This window comes from Pristiophorus japonicus, chromosome 18, assembly GCF_044704955.1.
Source record: "Pristiophorus japonicus isolate sPriJap1 chromosome 18, sPriJap1.hap1, whole genome shotgun sequence".
Classification (NCBI taxonomy): domain Eukaryota; kingdom Metazoa; phylum Chordata; class Chondrichthyes; family Pristiophoridae; genus Pristiophorus; species Pristiophorus japonicus.
Window position 1 is genome coordinate 83621625 of NC_091994.1, and position 18657 is coordinate 83640281.

At 44.2% G+C, this 18657-nt stretch overlaps 1 protein-coding gene across 1 annotated transcript in view; it reads left to right on the forward strand.

Moving 5' to 3' along the window:
* arhgef10lb (Rho guanine nucleotide exchange factor (GEF) 10-like b) overlaps positions 1-18657 on the forward strand; it is a 224859-nt gene that overhangs the window by 182236 nt on the left and 23966 nt on the right. The window contains exons 19-21 of the mRNA XM_070860199.1: positions 415-542; positions 2932-3032; positions 5215-5336. Of these exons, the coding sequence (XP_070716300.1) occupies positions 415-542; positions 2932-3032; positions 5215-5336 (351 nt within the window). The remainder of the gene's footprint in view (positions 1-414; positions 543-2931; positions 3033-5214; positions 5337-18657) is intronic.

Below are 18657 nucleotides of genomic sequence, written 5' to 3' on the forward strand. Positions count from 1 at the left end.
CTTTTTTGTTATGTTGATTAAGGCTATTTCGAAGAAGAGCAAGGATAACTCCCCTGCTCTACTTCAAAATAGTGCCATGGGATCGTTTACGTCCACCTGAGAGGGCAGATGTGGCCTTGGTTTAATGTAAATGACAAGGAAAGGCCTTTGAAGTGGCTGTTTGGCCGAAGATTCAAGTACCGAGAGAAGGGATTGAGGGATTTGGTGAGGGCAGGGAAGGCAGGGTTTGTCTATGATATAAATAAGGAAAAGGTTTATTGAGTATAATGGCCCTTTCTCTGTTTGTGTAGCTTTGACATTTTTTTATCATAAAACTGCTGCAGTACATATTTTTTGCCCACATTCTTTCACAGGATCTCTAATAATAATGTAGTCAATCCTAGATAGCTTATTCTGATCTGTCTCATTTCCCAGAATCTCAACCTCATTGTAGCCCAGGATTGGACCAGAGCCCTGCAGAGATTGATCAGGATTAAAGAGGACGAGATCCAATCAGCAAACAAGTGCCGTCTCCGTCTCCTGTTGCCAGGGAAACCAGACAAGTAAGGGGAGGGCAGCGGGTGAGAAGAGGAAGGGAGAGCTCAATTAGCAAATTAAAATGTTATTTATGAACAAGTCGGCAATAGTATTCACTGTCCAGCAGAATCATTTTAATTTTGACAATTTGAATTTCTCTCGTTTTCTGTGCCAATGGCCTAGTTTCATTTAATTGTCGATTTTTAAAAAAAACTACAACCTGCAGCTACGACGTCGCAAAATGTTTTTGAAGGGACCAGGTTATCTTGGTGACTTTTTCTGCTGGACAGGTTATAGAATACACTTGGCTCCCTGTTTGTGAAAGTAGTTAGCATATCTGTACTCTTGGCTTCGATCAGTTCTCCTTTTATTTGGTCAATCTTCAGTTTTCACCTGTCTGACCATGAACATTCTGCTGATTGATCTCACCCAAAACATGGGCCGAAAATTGCTGTTGGAGGCTTCCTTCAGACGAATGTCTCTGACCCGAAAAAAAAATCTACGAAACTACCTGTTGGTCCCGGAGGAACCTACGATTCCGGTCGGAGGCCTTCATTCGCTGCGCAGCATACGGGAAGATGTCTTCCACATACGAACGCATCTGCAGGAATCACATGGGTCTGGACCACCAATCACTATGCAGTATTCTCATTGATAAAAATGGGAACTCCATTTGTATGAGTTCCCATTACTATCAATGAGCGTAACCCCCTAAAACACCGAAACACAGCACAATAAATACAAAAAACCTCTCATATTTAAAATTAATTGAATAGGGTTAAAAATAAACTTACCTTAATAGACAGGGTTTTTAATATAAAAATGAATGATTAAATTTAATTTTTCTATGTTTTAAAAGTGTTACGCTGGTTAAAAATAAGCTATATGCCTGCTTTTACCAGGTGTAAAAGTTTGAAGGACATTTGCTGGGCAAGAGTTAGGCAAATAGCCCAATCTCTGCTGTGCGGATGTCCTTCTCTTGGGGATGCATAGAATCTGTTAGAAATCAGATCGGAAAAGCCAGTTCTCGGCGCTTGTGCATCGTGCCCCGAGAACCGGCTTTTGAGAGGCCTCGCCGGGTCTGTGTGCACTTCGTACCCACTCGGCGAGGCTGGAATTTTCAGCCCAATAACTTTACTTTTCCTTTCAGATGCTGACTGACCAACAGTGCATTTGCAGCATTCTCTGTTTTTTGCTTCATATTTCCAGCATTAGCTGTTTTTTTTCTCTTTCGATAACATAGGGTTAGTTATTTTTGATGCTTGTTTTTGTTTGGGTGGGAGGGATTGGTGAAGAGAAAGATCAACAAGACTAGCCATGCAAGGTGGGTCTGGGTGACACCATGCAGTGGGGGGTGGGTGGTGGGAGCCAGTAGGCAGCGATGGGGTAAAGGGACATGGAGGCCTGGTCCCAATAGCTGCATTCTTTCCCCCGCCCCCCCCTAAGAAAGTGCATGTTCAAAAGCTCTTTGTTCAAGGCAATGCATAACTGAACCATGCAGATTGGGATGGTCTTGGTCTAATCGCAGCCACGCCAGTAGTTGGCGCGAATACAATTAGCCTCCGCTCCCTGGGAGTGGGGAAAATCAGCTAGGGTTCTTGCCTCTGATCATGATCTGACTCCTCCATCCTTGGATGGAAAGTACACGTGTGTTGGAATCAGCTGAGGATGAGATTAGACTTGGATGTGATGCCCTTGACAGTGGAATAGCCTGCTAACATACAATTTAGGCTTGCACACCAAGTTAAGCCACCAGAGTAAGGTACCCAAGGCTACCAGTGCCCGTGGAACTATAATGCTGAAATAATCAGTATCTCCAAGCGAGGAGGGGAGAAAATTGGCAAAACAAAACCGAGGAAACTATTGAAGTCTGATCCCACTAGGATGATTTGTGTTTTTCTAATTAAATACATGTTCAGCACCTTGCTTCGCAATGTTTCAACAGCACACTGCATGAGCACCAACTAAACCAGATTACATTACTTAGGGCAACGAGCTGCGGCAGGCTCCCGGCTAATGTATTGAAAGTCGTAAATATGTTAATTGACTCTTTTTTAAAAAAAAAATGTGATGTGTTAAAGTTTCTTAATAAAAACGTATCTCTGCTGCATTGAGCATTAAATGTCTTATTTAATAACTGATTTCGCAAAATCACATTTCTAAAGGGTGCAGCTTTCTAAATCTGCTTCCAGAGATGCCTTTCCGCTGCTTCTGAAAAAGCTTAGCTTTTAATCTATAATTTACAGCAGCCTTCAAAAGCTGCTTTCCTGAGAGAGTCGTACAGAAACGGCTTAAAAGAAAAAAGCCTCTTGCTTTACTTTCCGAGAGCTGCTTAAGATTTCTGCTGACCAGTAAACTAAACTGTGATTAATTGTCTTTTTTTCCCCCCCATTCCGTCTTTACCCTTTCCTAAAGGTCTGGAAGGCCGGTCAGCTTTATGGTGGTATTTAACACTCCAAATGCTCGCAGTAAAATCTCCTGGGTGAATCGGCTGCATATGGCTAAAGTTGCACTAAGTAGGTAATGGTCTGTGTGATACGATGAATCTATAGCCTGAAACTTTCTGCCACTTTTTAACTCAATAGTAAGAGGTTATATTTGCTTCACATACTCCTGGTTGTGATTTCAAGTCGCTGTGTTGATGGGCACTTGAATCTGCCGAGTGTGGGCACGGGTGTGTGTCCGCATTGTATTCTCATCAAAGTCGAGAAGGCAGGATGATTCTGGACTGTGCAGCTTCTCTATGAACAACTACATCAATGATATAGTCAGCAGGTGGACTATTTGGAAAAGCTTAGATACACCTTAGTTTTGACTTGGTAATCCATCCATGCTTGAAAAGATGACCAGATATGCGGAAGGTAAATGAGCTCCAGTAAAAAGTCTGAGCCTCGGATTACTGACTTTTGCCAAGTCCAAACCTCAGTGGTGTAAAGTCCTGTCCCTGCAATACAAACTCACACGAGGCACGTGCTGAAGTCAAGGTCACTCAGGACCTGCACCTTTATTACACAGCTCTCGAATGCCACACTTGCCTGAGACCTGTCCTTATATACCTGCCTGGGACAGGTATCCAGTGTCTCCTGCAAGTGCACCCCTGGTGGTAAGGTAAGCTAGTGGTTACAGGTCATCTCTAGTTACAGTCATGTAAAGCATGGTAAGATACAGTCATGTATAGCATGGTAAGATACAGTCATGTAAAGCATGGTAAGATACAGTCATGTAAAGCATGGTAAGATACAGTCATGTATAGCATGGTAAGATACAGTCATGTATAGCATGGTAAGATACAGTTATGTACAGTAGTGTGAGATACATGACACGTGGGGCAGGATAGGGACTGGAATCATGGCTTGCGTTCTAATCGCACTTTTGCTTGAAGATGAAAGGTAATTGAAAATCCTAACCATGCTTCCAGAAATAATGGGGCAAACAATAGACTTTTTAAAAGAAGAAAATCAGAGCTTTGGCACCCGGTGCACATTGAAGAAAATACCAACAATCTGCTCAAAATGGTGACTGCAGCACTAATGAGTGGCAACCTTACACTCGGCCTAAAACTTATACTAACTTTAGCTAAAGTAAGTGGAGTACTTCGAAGCAGAAATTATCCACTTTGCAAGAAAGAAAGAAGGATACAAATGGATGTAACTGCCATTTACTCTTTATTAGCAGATGGTGAAGTGATCCCCAAGTGTTTCTCTCCCCCTACTTTCACAGTGTCTTGTTGAACAACTTTAGCATGTTCTGAATCAACCTGAAACGATGAACAACCCCCTGCTGAGCAGTTTGTGCATTCTGATACCGAATAATTGCAACAGCTGACAGGATTCACTTCATAAATTTGATCTGTCAGCTTGTTATCGAGATTAATTAGCCGTACTAGTAAGGTGTGTTGGTGTCTCTTCATATCGAGGGCACTTAATTAAAAGACACCAGCAATTTATAGAACATTAGCAAAATGATACCCAGCAATTCATTGCACAGAATGAATTATAATCGTTTTCGGCATACGTGGGCCGCAAAATAGTCCCGTAACCATTCTCTTAAATTGAAAGGATATCCACATAATAGATAAGTGGGAATATGGTAGTTATTTAGTGCGGACCCTCCTCTTTAATTACAGTGTTTGCAACAGGACCTTGTAATCAGCATTTAAAGGATCAGTTCTCTTGAAGGCGGCTATGATGAATGCATTCCCCGGTGTAACACTGAGGCGTGCAAACTCCGAAGGTGTTGGCTTTGCTTTCCCATCAGTCGCTAAATGAGGTGATCACGGCTCGGGCCAGCAACAGGGGTGTCGCAACTGGAGTCGTGATGTGCAGCTGGGAATGGGGCGTGGTAGCTGGACTGAGCTCCCCTGTGATGTGCCCATGGGTCCGAAGCTTTGTGACACGGTTAAGGCTGACGCACAATGAATGTCCCCATGAACAAGGTACCAGAGGGTGATCCGAAGCCTCCAAAATGAGTCAGTCACTTTAGGAGAAGAGGAGAGAGAAAACTGTAGGATTAACAAAAATTGTACTAAATCATATTTTGAACCACTTGAAACCAATTATAACTGAATTAAATTAGAATTAGTGCTGGGAACTCGATGCTTGAAGTGTTCTGAGTATTATGTAGTAGGCTTAGAGCCATGCTTCTCTTTAAACCCTCTTGATGAGTGCCTGATTTATTTTTTCTCTCCTGCATCCCCAGCTAAAGATAACCAGCCTGGCTGGTTCTGTATTGAGGATGATGGAAAAACAAAGGCTCCGTTTTGGTGCCCCTTGCTTGCCTGTCATATGCCTATGTATGGCTCAAAATGTCAGGACCTGAAGGTAAGGCTAGGAAAAAGCCTCACGAGGTTCCATTGTCTTTAATGTTCTGTATTTTGTACATATTTGATCATCTCTCTATGTTTTAATGTTGGTTTTGATGTGAAAAGAAAGAACTTGCATTTATATAGCGCTTTTCACAACCTCAGGACAACTCGAGCTGCTTTACAGCCAATGAAGCACTTTCGAAGTGGGGTCACTGTTGTAATGAGTGCTACCACTGAGCCACAGCTTGACACAATCTTGTGACTCTACTTTTGAGAATTACTTTTCAGAATTATAATATTCCCTATTCAAGATCTCTCTTCCCATACTTCCTACTCCAAGGCCTCTACTTTAGCCGATTCCAGTCATCATTTGTAATAAGATCCCTTGATGAAATTTATAGCAAAAGAGTTGGATTTTTAGAGGCAGGAAAAAGCCATTAGGCCATATAAGCCAAACCTCCTTCTGTAGATCAACTCAAGAACTCAGCCTTCTTGCAATATTGCTCAGATCTTTCTCTCCCCAGAAATCTTGAACCTATTTGTAATGACTACTTCAGTGGCGTTCCCTGATAACTCCCTTCATCCTCTTACTCCTGTCTTCCTAATGTTTAACTTGTATTTGAATATTACACCACTGAATAAAGTACCCCGATGGTTTGTGCCCATTCTCTTCATTATCTTGAATCTGCACAGTCAGTATCTAGGCTTCAAATGCAGGCAATAAAAATGAATTTCTACTTCCAAATCATTATCACAGATGAACCTATTTGTTAAGGTATGCTACACTTTCAATTTACACTTCCTGTAAGTTAGTGATGATGAAAATATAGTCAATTTGCCCACCATTGCACCACAATCCACTTTGTGATGCATTTAGCAATTAAACAGTAACCCAGGATGCTGTAGAAAAATATGTACTGGATGTTGGAGCCTTGGAGTGACCCCAGAAATAAAAGTCCAGTCTTCATTGACAACAGGTCAGATTATTTCTCAATATGAGGGTGGGGGAAAGGAGAGTGAGGAGCAGATTAGTTGTAGCAATATATTCCCCTCACCCCATCCACTGTCTTAGTTGGGCAATCGCTCTTTGCTTTTCTGACTCCCATTTTTGGATTTGCAAAATTAAAATTTAGCAACCTCCGAATAGCTGTCTGAAATCCAATGTTATCTAAATGCTAATCGCTAATTGAAAGCTGGAAGCAGAATGTAGTGAATGAAGTTTGGTACAACATTCGGCTACTGACTTTTTAAAACATAACTTTTTATTCATGGCTGGTTGGAAGAGGCAAATTGGCTCCATGGGTAAAATGAAATGGATATACCGTTTACAATTACAACTAGCTCTGCGGGCAAACGTGGCAGCTAATTTGCACGCAACGAGGTCTTGCAAAAAGTGAATGAGCAGTCGATCTATTTTTACTGGCATTGATTGAAGAGAGAATGTTGGCTAGGAGAATTCCCTGCACCTCTGATTAGTGCCATGGATCATTTATGTCCATCTGAACCACTGGAAGAGGCAGACAGAGACTTCCTTTAAGGTCTCGTCTCACCTGAAAGATGACTCAGACGATTTTGAACTTTTGTCCGAATTGCCCAGTCCGCGGCGGCTGCCTGTTGGGTTTAACGGGAGGATTCAGACCTCATTTGACTATATAGTCAGCGAGCTGCCCAGTACTCAAGGAGAGCTAGTGGGCAGATCACCAAATTTGGGGGGGCCAGAAAATCCAGCATCTCCATGGGTGAGCGGAGCCAGAGTTGGCAGCAAGCTACACCAGGAGGGGCCTACTTAGCAACTGGTAACTGGCCCCTGAAGGGCTCGCCCCTTGGTACAAATGGGCAGAGTGGATGCAGCGCGCAGTCTACCCATTTGCACTTGAAATTGCAAACTTGCTCCAACAGCCAGCGTAGGACCCTGAATCTCATATGGAAGCGTGCCTCCCACCTGCTTCGGCTGGGAATGCTGGGGGCCCATTTGCAGGCCTGCCTGAAAATCGCACCCCGGATGACCACTGTTTCCTTGTCGGACCCCTCGCAAACTGGGCAGGCCGCATCTCTGATACCGCAGCATTCCCACAGTATTGCACTGTAATGTCACTGAAGGAAGGTCCCAGCTTCAATCGTTATCAGTACTGATAGCAATCGGGAGCAGAAACCATGGTTGAGAGAGACGAAAGATAGATTATGAAAGTAAACCAGCACGAAATATAAAAACAGATAGTAAGAGTTTCTACAGGTACGTAAAAAGGAAAAGAGAGGCTAAAGTAAATGTTGGTCCCCTAGAGGATGACATTGGGGAATTAATAATGGAGAACAGGGAAATGGCAGAGACATTGAACAAATATTTTGTATCAGTCCTTGCAGTAGAAGACACTAAAGACATCCCAGTAGCGGATAATTAAGGGAGAGAGGAACTTAATACACTATCACTAATGAAGTAGTACTCGGTAAAATAATGGGACTAAAGGCGAACAAGTCCCCTGGACCCGATGGCTTACATCCTAGGGTCTTAAAAGAAGTGGCTGCAGTGATAGATTACAACTAATGCATTCACTATCAAAATGTCCTGGATTCTGGGGCGGTCCCAGCCGATTAGAAAACCGCAAATGTAACGCCCCTATTTTTAAAAAAAGGAGGCAAATAAAAAGCAGGAAACTGTAGACCAGTTAGCCTAACATTTGTCGTTGGGAAAATGCTGGAGTCATTAAGGAAGCAGTAGCAGGGCATTTGGAAAAGCATAATTCAATCAAGCAGAGTCAGCATGGTTTTATGAAGGGGAAATCATGTTTGACAAATTTGCTGGAGTTCTTTGAGGATGTAATGAGCAGGGTGGATAAGAGGGATCCAGTGGATGTGGTGTATTTGGATTTCCATAAGGTATTTGATAAGGTGCCGTATAAAAGGTAAAAGTTCACGGGGTTGGGGGTAATATATTAGCTTGGATAGAGGATTGGCTAACTAACAGAAAAGAGAGAGTCGGGATAAATGGGTAATTTTCCGGTTGGCAAACTGTAACTAGGGGATACCGCAGGGATCGGTGCTCGGGCTTCAACTATTTACAATCTATATTAATGACTTGGATGAAGGGACCAAGTGTAATGTAGCCAAGTTTGCTGATGATACAAAGGTGTGTGGGAGAGCGAATTGTGAGGAGGACACAAGAAATCTGCAAAGGGATATAGACAGGCTAAGTGAGTGGGCAAACATTTGGCAGATGGAGTATAATGTGGGAAAATGTGAGGTTATCCACTTTGACAGGAAAAATAGAAAAGCAAATTATAATTTAAATTGAGAAAAATTGCAAAGTGCTGCTATACAGAGGAACCTGGGTGTCCTTGTGCATGAAACCCAAAAAAGTTACTATGCAGGTACAGCAAGTAATCAGGAAGGCAAATGGAATGTTAGCCTTTATTGCAAGGGGGATAGAGTATAAAAGCAGAGAAGTCCTGCTACAACTGTACAGGGTATTGGTGAGGCCACACCTAGAGTACTGCGTACAGTTTTGGTCTCCATATTTAAGGAAGGATATACTTGCATTGGAGGCTGTTCAGAGAAGGTTCACTAGGTTGATTCCTGAGATGAGGGGGTTGACTTAGGATAGGTTGGGCTTATACTCATTGGAGTTCAGAAGAATGAGAGGTGATCTTATCGAAACCTATAAGATAATGAGAGGGCTCGACAAGGTGGATGCAGAGAGGATATTTCCACTCATAGGGGAAACTAAAACTAGGGGACATAGTCTCAGAATAAGGGGCTGCCCATTTAAAATTGAGATGAGGAGGAATGTCTTCTCCGATGGTTGTAAATCTATGGAATTCTCTGCCCCAGAGAGCTGTGGAGGCTGGGTCATTGAATATATTTAAGGGGGAGTTAGACAGATTTTTTTAGTGGTAAGGGAGTAAAGAGTTATTGGGAGCGGGCAGGGAAGTGGAGCTGAGTCCATGATCAGATCAGCCATGATCTTATTAAATGGAAGAGCAGGCTTGAGGGGCCAGGTGGCCTATTCCTGCTCCTATTTCTTATGTTTTTATGTTCTTCCTAGTCCAGTGACCGTGGCCTCAGAAAGGGACAAAGTACTCTGGTTTCCTGTTCTCCATTCAGTGACCCCGCTCCCAGCCCCCTGTTGTAGTGTGTGCACATTTGGGTGATAACAGTTCAAAGGCCAGATGAAACATTTTAGGCTCACGCACAAAGACTGACACTTTGGTCAAGGTACTGGAATCTGGAAAATGCCCATAGATTTGTACTCCAATGTATGTCATCAACTTGCATTTATATAGCACTTTTAACATAGTAAAATGTTAGAAGGGAGAAGATTGATTATTGTATAAAAAAAAGAACAAATACGCTTGAAGGTACCAATTATTCCAATATGAAAATCAGGAAATGGGAATCCCTCTTGCCCCCCCACCCCCACAATGTATGAACACATTTCTGTTTATTTGGGCACCATCTCTAAAGGGAAGACCAGGCACCATCGTAACACTAAATTAATATGGGGGAGAGAGAGAGAGAATTTAACTTCAAAGTTGTTGACTGAGCCAGAACAAGATGTTTACACTGAGGAAGGGTACACACGCAAAACTTTAACTTACCTTTTCTCTTTCTGCTGTGCAATTCCAGAGTTTTCTCTGTGTATTTGTTGTCCAGCATTTGCAGTCGTCATTTCTCCTTCCCGCTCAATTTGTACCCATTATCGGTGAATTCCTGTTCTGCTCTTCGATTATTTTAGTTTATTTGGGCATTGGCCACAGCTCTGACCTGTAGAACTATGGGCCCAAATTTCCCCATGTGTTGCGTCATTTTTTTAATGTGACTTTATTTTTCTGGTGTATCTTTTTAGTTGCAAATATGGCCATTTAATTTGCGCCAGTGTAAGTGAGTTAGTTAGGTTTTTTGTTTGGTCAATTTTTTTTTCGAAAGGAGGCGTTCCCAGCCACTTACACCATTTATGCCAATTTGGCCAGAAAAAAGTTGTACTAAACTAATTTAGGGCAGCGTATGTGTCCACTTTTGTCCGCACAGAAAGACCTTACTTACAGTTAAGGAATCGGCGAAAGTAACTACATTTAAAGCACCACCAAGCACCAAACAAAGCACAAAAAGTGATAAGCAATTAATTAACAAATAAAATAGAAGGAACCCTGCTCCTAAAGCACCAAAATCAATCAGAAAATAACAAATAAAAAAGAGAAGTCCTACCTTAGGGAACGCAGCGGGCCGCCGATGAGGGAGCCCATTCGGCCAGGGCTAGGGGTGGGGGGTGGAAGGGAGGGGGGTGGAGGGAAGGGAGGGGGGTGGAGGAAAGAGAGGGGGGAGGGGGTGGAGGGAAGGGAGGGGGGAAGAGGGTGGCGAGGGGGTGGGAGGGGGGAAGAGGGGGTGGGAGGGGGAAGAGGGTGGCGAGGGGGTGAGAGGGGGGAGGGAGGGAGGAGGGAAGAGAGAGGGGGGGAGGGGAGGAGAGGAGAGGGGGCAAGAGGAGAGGAGAGGGGAGGGGGTGAGGTGGAAGTACCCTCTTGCGAAGCACGTCTAGACTGATGTCCGGCATGGCATCAAACACCCGCATGAATCCTCGGTTCATCTGGTCGAGAGTTACAAACCCAGACCTCCAGAAACTCTTCAGGAGTTTTACAATCAGGTCAAAGGCGTCGCCAGTGGTGGATTCAAGAACCATCACCATGGGCCCCTCCCAGACCAAAGTTCCATTTTGATTTTCTTGGTGTTTCTCATCTGTAAATCCCCTTATCCAAGGCTGAAAGGAGTCAAATCATCTTTTGACATAAAGGGAAGAAAACAATCAGATGACACAGCCTGCAAGAGCACACTCTGGCTGCTGACGAGGGAGCCCATTTGGCCAGGGCTAGGGACGGCGTGCTTCTGGCCCGTCCCACACAGCCTGCAGCGCGCGTTTGCAGAAACGGCCTGCCAGGAGCTACTGCAGTCAGCACCGGGCCCTGGCTCCGCCCTCAATCCATTGAGCCACGCTGCGCCACGACGGAGGGAAGCGGCCAGAATACAGAGGTCTTTTTTTGGTGCGCTTGGAGGCAGACAAAAGCGGCGCACCTCGAGTGAGGGCGCCAGAAAAACAGGTTAGGGAAATTTGGGCCCAATAATTCTATCATTAGCTGCCTGCTGATGTCACTGGAACAAATCCAAGCTCCTCGGTGACCATTCTCTCGCAACTGCCCAATATTCAGGGTATTTCTGTGCATTTTGGGTATAGTGCAGCTGCCCGAGATGACTGCGCTCCTTAAATTCTGACCCCTTGAGCATTATAACTGCTCAACCATTGGTGACCCTGACTTCAGCTGCCTGGGCCCGAAGCTCTGGAACTCCCTCCCTAAACCTCTCTGCCTCTCTACCTCTCTCTCCTCCTTTAAGACCCTCCTTAAAACCTACCTCTTTGACCAAGCTTTTGGTCACCTGCTGTAATTTCTTCTTATGTGGCTTGGTGTCAAATTTATTTGTTTTGTCTTCTAACACTCCTGTGAAGCGCCTTGGGATGTTTTACTATGTTAAAGGTGCTATATAAATACAAGTTGTTGTGCTGAATCTACACAATGAGATGCTGACCTTTCATCCCCGCCTCAATGTTCAGTCATGTTCAAAGCTGAGAATTAAAACCTGACTGCAGGACTGATGAGTCATCACCAACTGTTGAGTTTTGAACAAGGTTTCTCAGCACGCTGTCTGATATTTTCTAAAATGTAACTAAGACACCAAAAGTTTTTGTTTTAAGTCAATTTTTCCCCACTTACTCTTGTGTTACCTGATGTATATCCATGAATAACATGGTGATGTTACCATTTATTGACACTATCGAGGGTTCTGGTCATTTTTTTTTTATCAGCAAGAAAACAGAAATCAGAACTTGGGCCCACTGGCTTATGGTAACTGAATGGGTTTCCATGATCTTTCGCAGTGTTTTTATGGATCACCTTCCATTATTTATATTCATTTTTCCTGAAATCGAAACACCAGTGGCCTTGGTCATGACTCCCAGCACTGCTCCAGGTAGACACGGAACACAGCAAGTTCCCACAAACAGCAATAAAATACATGACTAGGCCCAGCTGCTTTAATGATGTTGGTTGAGGATAAATGTTGAAGACACCAGCAGAACACCCCTGCTCTTCTTCGAATAGTGCCGTGGGATCTTTTATATCCACCTGAGACGACAGACAGGGCCTTGGTTTAATGTCCCATCCAAATAATGGCACCTCTGACAGTGCAGCCCTCCCTCACTATGAAACTAGAGTGTCAGCCTAGATTATGTGCTCAAATCTCAGGAGTGTGGATTGAACCCACTATCTTCTAATTCAGATAAGAGTGCTATCACTGAGCCTAGGCTGACTCCTAAAATTAAACTCCTGTTAGTGAAACTTGGGGAGTAAGCAGATTTAATTGTGAGATTAGATGCTCAGGAAAGAATCATAGCAATATGTTAAGTGGTTAAAGTGGCTAAATATAACTATGTAGTTGTAATTAGTTGATGGAAGTGAAGAGATTCTGTGTTAAATTACAGATACATTATTGGTAATCATGTGATGTATGTAAATGAAAAATAGTAAGTTTAGTTATAAAATAAGTGCAAATGTCTGTTTAGAATCATGGTGCAATGATCAATATCAGCATTTGGAGTCATTCCCTTGAGATTAAGTTTTTCAATTTACCAATAAGTTGGATTGAGACTGGGAGAAGCAAGTCTGCAAGATGGAAATTGTCTGCTGACATTAAACTAATTGTAAAGTTATTATTCAATGTTGGATTATTAGCCACTCTAAGAGAAATGAAACATTAGAATAAGACTGTTAGTGCAGCCATGCAGTTAGAGTGCGAGATAGAGATCTCAATGGGATATGAAAGTAAATTTTAGAAATTATGTTTTCTCAACATATTTCTGTATGCTTGTGCTGTCTGTATACAACTCTAATGCAAGATTTGGTTTGTTTGTAATATAAAGATTTGTTTCTGTGTGAAATATTTCCATATTTGATGAAATCCTGTTTTGTAAATGGATTTGGAGTACCTGAGATTTGACAAAGATGACCTACAAGTTTATCGGGGATGGAGATAGACTGATTTCTGAATGATAAGGGAGTCAAGGGTTATGGGGAGCGGGCAGGGAAGTGAGGTTGAGTCCATGATAAGATCAGCCATGATCTTATTGAATGGCAGAGCAGGCTCGAGGGGCCAAATGGCCTACTCCTGCTCCTATTTCTTACGTAATTGTGTTTAAGAAGGAAAAAGTGGACAAGTCCAAGTAGCCATGCACTCTCTTCATGTGAGAGCTGATAGGCTGTTTGCTGTCCCTGACCATTCCTCAAATAGACATTTTTCACCAGGAGTCACTGGGTTACCATTGGGTGCATGAACCAAGGCTGACATTAAAAGGAAAAATCCCTCCCTAGCTTGCGATGCAGAGGGCAGTTTGAAGTTTTCCAATTGCTTGTTTGACTCAGCACAGACCCGGGCTCACATCTTGGACCATCCTGGTTGTATAGCTCTCTTCCACACTGGGCATTACATAAGAACATAATAGGAGCAGGAGTAGGCCATTCGGCCCCTCGAGCCTGCTCCGCCATTCAATAAGATCACGGCTGATCTTCTACCTCAACTCCACTTTCCTGCACTATCCCCATAATCCCTTCATTCCCTTACATATTACACTTAGCAATTACGAAATCCGGACCACTCGGTGTGTATATCCTATAATTGATGGTTATGAACAGTACTTGGACATGCACTGAACTTGTACCGATCCTAGCTCTCTTCATGGAGTGCGACTGACAGATGGATGGATGATATTTTTCTAATTACGCGGACAGCGTAGAATCAAACTGCAGCTGCTTGGGCTTTGTGTAGTGACTGACAGAAACAAATAATTACAGCATTTAATTATCTTCCAGCATAAATAACAGTAATTTGCATGAGTGACTTCTACCTATGTCCCTTGCTCTTTTTTTTTTAATTGTGAAAATTCAAACCAGATGTTAACCATTAAATGCACTTATTTCCTAAGCACTTTAACCAAATGTAAGGGAATCTGATAGCAGCTCATATATCTTTGTGTAACAGAATCTTGCTTCTCAACCCTTTGGTTGCCAGCAGGTCCAAGGAATTTTTAATCTCCTACATTACAACGGTGACTACACTCCAAAAGTACTTCACTGGCTGTAAAGCGCTTTGAGATGCCCGGTGGTCGTGAAAGACGCTATATAAATCCAAGTCTTTCTCCCTGTGTTGGACAGTTTTAGCTTCCGCACTATGAAGCGGAGACAAATGAGAATATTGTACGTTTATTTTGGGTGGGAATGAGAGGAGTGCTGCTCCCAACATGACAGCCACTTTGCCAGCTTGCTCCCTCTTCCTCTTTTCCCCCCTTCTTCCCCCTTCCCGTGCCCCTCCTTCAATAACGGGCAGCTGTCTGACTCTCCCCACACTGGGGCGGGCCCATGCCTCAGTGGGAATCGGACTCTGAGCTCGGGCAGTGTGTTCACACCGAGCGCCAGTAACTCTGTGTTGGGCGCTTGTCTCGGTGAGTTGGAGCTGGTGGGAGCAGCTCATGGTGGCGGCCGCCTAGTTTTATACTCTGGGACCTGCAAGACCATCAGCAGGCCGGGGCCATTAGAGAGAGCAGCGTGTGGCAGCGGCAGTGCTTACTAGATCCGTGCAGGAGAGCAGGCCTCCAGTCGTCCTGCTTAACCCTTGCTATTGGATAAAGGCCTAGCTCAAGTCCATGTGGTGGCTGATGTGCAATGGTCACCACACGTTAAAAAAAATCCACACACAGGCGTCTTCCACCCTTCAGTATGTAGTTCGGGATCCGGAATATCATTGAAACACCTGTGAACTCATCCCCTTTCGGCATGGAAGCATGTCATCCTCATTTTGAGGGACTGCCTATGATGATGTAAAGCAGTTGAACACCAGAATATTTTTCAAACTGCCACTTGCCATGTTTATCAGCAATATTACTATGAGCAGTATTCCTGCAGGACTCTGGGGTTGGGCGCAGAAGTTTTATCTTGACGACAACACACAGATTAGTCACTTCAATTCAGACCTGTCTTTCAGTTTCTTAATGAATAATGCAAGATGCCTGATTGGGACCTAGAAGTGGATCAAAGGAGATGGTTTGCCTGAATACAGCTTTCTGCTTTCTTTGTGTGAATGTTTCTTTGACATAGATTCCTTTCTTCGGCCTCAGATCTTAAGAACATAAGAATTTGGAGCAGGAGTAGGCCATTCGGCCCCTTGAGCCTGTTCCACCATTCACTAAGATCATGGCTGATCTTCTACCTCAACTCCACTTTCCTGCACTATCCCCATATCCCTTGATTCCCTTAGTATCCAAAAATCTATCCATCTCCGTCTTAAATATACTCATGACTCAATGACTTCACAGCCCCCTGGGATAGAGAATTCCAAAGATTCACCACCCTCTGAGTGAAGAAGTTTCTCCTCATCTCAGTCCTAAATGGCCGACCTCTTATTCTGAGACTGAGACTGTGACCCCTGGTTCTAGACTCCCCAGCCAGAGAAAACATCCTCCCTGCATCTATCCTGTCTAGCCCTGTAAGAATTTTGTATGTTTCAATGAGATCACCTCTCATTCTTCTAAATGGAGTATATTCTCTAGTAGGCCTAGAATACTCAATCTCTCCTCATAGGACAATCCCCCCCCCCCCCCCCCCCCAATCCCAGGAATCAGTCTGGTGAACCTTTGTTGCAGTCCCTCTATGGCAAGTATAGCCTTCCTTGGGTAAGGAGACCAAAACTGTACACAATACTCTATCTGCAGTCTCACCAGGGTCCTATATAATTACAGCAAGACTTCTTTAGTCTTATACTCAAATCCTCTTGTAATAAAGGTCTAAGATCTTCTGGTCTTAGACTGAATGGAGCAGTGACTGCCAACAGGTTATGGCTACAAATGGTACAATCTAATATACAGTATTTGGGGTCAAAGACTGTGGGATGGATTTTCGGGTTGTTTGTGACCCGTTTTTTGGCACTCCACGGCGAAAAATGGGACGGTCAGCTGTTTTTCGCCGGGTCGCAATCCTTCGGTCGGGTTTTGTGGCAGAGCTTAGAAGCACCGTCGGGGAGAGCTGTGTCGGGTGTGCAATGGCTCTCCTTGCGACACTGCTGCGAGCTTTGGCCTTGCACCCAACCCATACGCCGCGGAACATGCCCTGCGAGGACTGCCAGGGAAAACAGTGGTCCAGCACTGCTGGCGGCAGTGAGTTGGATAAACTGCAAAAAAAGGTAAGTTCCACTTTTAATTCTTTTTATATTTTTGCAGCAATTTGTATTGTAAGGGTGTTGGCAATGTTTTTTTTCCCCACCCAAGGCCTCTCTCGGAGCGCTCCCAGACCCGCACTAAAGTTGGTGAGGATCCCGTTTTTGCGCCGCAACAATAGTACAACGCGTCCCTTTGCGTCCTGGCGCAGGGCCCGATTGACGAAAATTAATCATTAAATCGCTAACGTTAATCAGGTGGTAAATTTGCCGCCCTGCCTCTGTTTTCGCCCTGAAAATGGCAAAGTAGAAGATCCCGCCCTGTGTTACTGCAGTTGTCCAGGTTGCAATGTGTAATTTTCTATGTTGGCATGTAAATGCAGCGGCCCAAGTTCGGAAGCTGGAATTGGCTCATTCTTCTCCTTTTTGGGCCCGGATGTCCTGAGGTCAATTATAACACCTCTGCTGGCTACCATGGCTAAGGTCAATTCATGAGATAGACTGAAGGTTAAGCTTTATTGGTGTGGCAGAGCACATATCATTGGAGGAACTTCTATCCTTTTCCTGACCATTAATGATTAGATCCAGAATAGTTAGATCATTCTCAAGCATGTAACATGCCAACAAATGAGAACACTTATTATTCAAGTGATTCTAGAATAAATTTGAATCTATCGCACTATTTTTAATTTTAAAAAAAAATGAGCCTTTCCGGAGACTACACAAGGTCTGTCAGCTAATCTTTACAATGCAGGAAACTGCAGTCCTTTTGGGATGGTTTATCATGTGGCAGTTCTGCAAACTTCACCTGGGAGAGGAGATTGCTACTCTCAGGAGGGTGAATTGTCCCTCTCTCCAATCGGAGGTGACCTAGATGCTTCGGGGTAAAATTCCATAGAAGTTCTCTTGATTTGTCGGTCAACTTTTTGGTAGAAGAGCTGTGAAAATCCCAGATATTAGTCCTTAGGTTTTGTTTTAATAAGTCCGGCGAGCTGCTAAATGGGTAAGCCATTTAGGACCGAGATGCGGAGGAACTTCTTCACCCAGAGAGTGGTGAACCTGTGGAATTCTCTACCACAGAAAGTTGTTGAGGCCAATTCACTAAATATAGTCAAAAAGGAGTTAGATGAGGTCCTTACTACTAGGGGGATCAAGGGGTATGGCGAGAAAGCAGGAATGGGGTACTGAAGTTGCATGTTCAGCCATGAACTCATTGAATGGTGGTGCAGGCTAGAAGGGCCGAATGGCCTACTCCTGCACCTATTTTCTATGTTTCTATGTTTCTATGTTTCGATGACATTTACCATACATCCCCAGGCAGCTCGCCAGTGAAGTGTCTGCTGCTTTTGGGCCACTGCTATGCCGGCAGCCGCACTCGGGCTGGTGCTGGGAGTGGGAAGGAGGACAGGAGGGGGGCGATCGTCGTCTAGCAGTGGTACCTACACCTCTCTCTTGGTTTCAGAAGTCAGGACTTTTGTTAAGATTTAAGTAGTATTGGTTCGTGGCTCCAATTGAAATGGGGTGAGTGAGATGCTGAGCAGAATACTTCTATAATGTAAGAGGGGCTGATTTGTTCCGTCAGCTTTGGGTAAACCCAATGAAAATTCACAGAGCCCTTGGACTAGATTTTAGGCTTTTCTGTTTTCGGGGTGAAAACAGACGCGGGGCGGGAAAGTTACTGGCCGGGAATATTCTGCACTATGGTAAGGAAGTTTTGGCATCTGGGTCCTGCGTCAGGGGGCGCAGCCCGAAGGGAGGCGATAAACACTTTTCGTGGCGCAAGGATGGGAAACTCGCGGACTAAACTGCCGGGCCGTGTGCACTCTGGGAGAGGCGTCTTAACGCACTTACCTTCGGAGTACTTTACCTTCGTCACTGCCACCGGTATGACTGTCAGTGTTGCAACCAGAGGTGTTGAACGCTCGGCACAGCTCTTCCTGGCGGTGCTGCTCAACGCCACCACAAAACCAGACTGGAGGATCGTGGCAGGGCGCAGGAGGCTACAACGCTGCCTTTCACACCGCTCCGGGGCGAAACCCGAAGCACAAAGGACCGGAAAATCCAGCCGTGTGTGTTTACACTGCTAGTTTGGGAATGAA